Source organism: Sitodiplosis mosellana, unplaced genomic scaffold (genome assembly GCF_009176505.1).
Source record: "Sitodiplosis mosellana isolate CC-2019 unplaced genomic scaffold, AAFC_SMos_1.0 Smas_scaffold_1130, whole genome shotgun sequence".
Classification (NCBI taxonomy): domain Eukaryota; kingdom Metazoa; phylum Arthropoda; class Insecta; order Diptera; family Cecidomyiidae; genus Sitodiplosis; species Sitodiplosis mosellana.
The window spans coordinates 1-3246 of NW_022596372.1; the positions used below are offsets into that span (position 1 = coordinate 1).

The 3246-nt window shown below is 36.6% G+C and overlaps 1 protein-coding gene across 1 annotated transcript; it reads left to right on the forward strand.

Moving 5' to 3' along the window:
- The first annotated feature begins 776 nt into the window (after window positions 1-776).
- LOC129571042 (uncharacterized) lies at window positions 777-3246 on the forward strand. Its single transcript, XM_055450804.1, has 3 exons — window positions 777-2514; window positions 2604-3074; window positions 3230-3246. The coding sequence occupies exons 1-3, from the start codon at window positions 777-779 to the stop codon at window positions 3244-3246; spliced, it is 2226 nt and encodes a 741-aa protein (XP_055306779.1).

Consider the following 3246-nt stretch of genomic DNA (forward strand, 5'->3'; position numbering starts at 1 on the left):
GTGGTGAATTAAAAGAAAAACAAACAATTTATATCCAGACAAAAAGTGAAATTGTAGATCTTGATACGGATTTGGCTGAATTTTTTCGTGAAGAAATTACGAAATATATCCTCAGTCAAATTGATGATGTTGTGACTAAAGGGTCGGGATTCACCCTATCTGATATCAGCGAGTTAGTTGTGCAAGTGAATAAATATGAACCGTGGAGGGGATCATCGTTTATTGATCTACCCAATTACTTGAAATCAAAACATGCAATAATAAACGTTGTCAATAATGATGAAATGTGTTTCAAATGGGCCATATTATCAAAGTTACATGAAGCTAAGTGGAACCCCAACCGGTTATTTCATTATTTACCATATAAAGATGATTTAAACTTTACTGGAATCGAATTCCCCATGAAACTGAATCAAATAGATAAATTTGAAAAACTCAATCCAACAATATCCGTAAATATTTACATGTACGAAGTCAAAGGTGATGATAAATTTATACGTCCAATTCGCGTTACAAAAAATGTAAAGTTAAATCATGTTCACCTACTATTGATCACGAAAGCAATACGACCAAAAAAACCAAATCAGGATCAAAATTTGCAAATTCAATCGCATTATTGTTGGATCAAGCATTTAAGTCGATTGGTAACCGCTCAAGTAACGAAGCATAAATGTAGACATTACTTCTGCGATCGATGCTTGAATTTTTTTCAAACTTCGGAAAAACTGAAAAAACATATCGATCAATGTATGAGACAGAACGAGTTCGCAATTGAGATGCCAGCGGAGGATAAAAATATAATCCAATTCAAGAATTGGCAGAATCAGCTTGAATGCCCATTCATAATTTATGCCGATGTCGAAGCGCTATTAAAAGTACCTGATGTGCCAGTTTTCAAAGGCAAAAAGCGAGAAATTGCGGCTTATCAGGAGCATGAAGTTTACAGTGTCGGGTATTATTTTAAATGTTCTTTTGACGAGTCGAAATCATTTTATGCGAGTAAACGTGGTCCTGACTGTATCGATTGGTTTGTAGATCAGATGAAAACTGCTGCTGAATTTGCTGCCCAACATCTCAATAATATAATTCCGTTGAATATGACTGCTGAACAGGAGCAACGTTTTCAAAATACGCACATTTGTCACATTTGTGAAAAACAATTTGATTCCGATTCCATTAAAGTAAGGGATCATTCCCATTTGACGGGTGAATTTCGCGGTGCCGCACATCAAGATTGTAATTTGAATTACGTGGAAAATCGTGCTATTCCGGTAGTTTTTCACAATTTGACTGGCTATGATTCGCATTTTCTGCTGCGCAAACTAGCCAACGGTTTCGCGGGTGACATGCAGATTATCCCAATCAACACGGAAAGGTACATATCTTTTTCAAAAACCGTTGAGGGGACGGCCCAGCCATTCAAAGAGGACATCAAACTGAGGTTCATCGATTCATTTCGATTCATGGCTGATTCACTGGATACTCTTTCATCCTTGATTCCATCAGAGAAAAAGCGTATTCTGAGGACCGAATGTAAGCACTTGAGTGAAGAGCAGCTGAAATTATTGGAGAGAAAGGGCATTTTTTGCTATGATTACATTGACAGCTGGGAAAAACTAAATGACACATCGCTGCCATCCAAAGAGGCTTTCCATAGTACATTGACTAACAGCTCGATTACTGATAAAGATTACGATTTCGCGAAAGAGGTGTGGGATAAATTTAATATAAAAGACTTAGGTGAATATTCCGACCTCTACTTAAAGACTGACGTGCTTTTATTGGCAGATGTGTTTGAAAATTTCCGTAAAACATGCCAAAATATTTATAAATTAGATCCAGCGAACTACTATACAGCTCCCGGACTTTCTTTCGATGCCATGCTACGATATACAAATGTTCAACTTGAGCTCTTTACGGATGTCGACATGCTCATGTTCGTTGAACGTGGAATTCGCGGAGGCATAAGCCAATGCAGTACGCGATACATTCAAGCTAATAATAAATTCATGGATAATTATAATCCAAATAAAGAAACCAGCTATATCATGTACCTCGACGCCAATAACTTATATGGCCATTCGATGATGCAGCATTTACCACATAATAATTTTCAATGGTCTGATGTTAAATTTGATCGAGAGACAATTCTGAATCTTAAAGATGATGCTGATATTGGCTATGTTTTCGAAGTAGATCTCGATTATCCGAAAGAGTTGCATGATTTACATAATGATTACCCGTTTTGCGCTCAAAATATGCACGTTCCAGGCAAAAAAGGTGTAAAGAAATTGCTTTTGACTCTTTATGATAAAAAAAATTATGTGATCCACTACAGAATGCTGAAATTGGCTCTTCAGCATGGGTTAGTTTTGAGGAAAGTACATCGTGTCCTGCAGTTCAACCAAACAGCCTGGCTCAAGCCTTACATTCAGCTGAACACGGAAATGAGAACGCGAGCTACTAATGATTTTGAAAAGAATTTCTTCAAACTTCTCTGCAATGCTATTTTTGGTAAGTGAATGTCTCCTCATAATGATCATATCTCCATACGCATTAAATGTAATATATTAACCAATCCTTATTTCATATTATTGTTATAGGGAAAACGATGGAAAATCTGCGATCTCGCGTTGATATCAAACTGAAGTCGCAGTGGGGTGGAAGATCTGGAGCACGTATGCTCATAGCGAAACCGAATTTCAAGCGACGCACAATTTTTGATGAAGACTTGGTTGCCATCGAGTTGAAAAAAACAAGTTTGCTCATGAATAAACCGATTGTGGTGGGGCTCGCGATATTGGATATATCCAAAGTCGTTATGTATGACTTTCACTATAACTTTATGAAGTCCAAATATGGTGATAAAGTCCAACTTGCGTACACCGACACTGACAGTTTTATCTATAAAATAAGCTGCGAAAACTTCTATGATGATATGAAACAGCATTTAGAGAAATTCGACACCAGCGACTACAAAGAGGATAATCCATACAACATGCCCCGCGTGAACAAGAAGGTGCCTGGTCTGTTTAAGGACGAGTTGAATGGTGAAATTATAACCAAAAAAATAGGTATACGCAGTAAAATGTATTGTGTACGAACGAAGAATAGTATAGATAAAATGAAAAAGGCTAAGGGCGTAAAAAAATACATCATAAAAAAAGAGATTAAATTTGATGATTATTTTGAATGTTTGACTAAAAATTGTTCTATTATCAAAAACCAGAATTCATTTCGCACTAA

Coding starts and splice junctions, on each gene's coding strand:
- LOC129571042 (XM_055450804.1), top strand. CDS start 777: ATGCCAGCGGAGGATAAAAATATAATCCAATTCAAGAATTGGCAGAAT. Junction 2,515..2,603: donor TCTCTGCAATGCTATTTTTG/GTAAGTGAATGT, acceptor TTATTGTTATAG/GGAAAACGATGGAAAATCTG.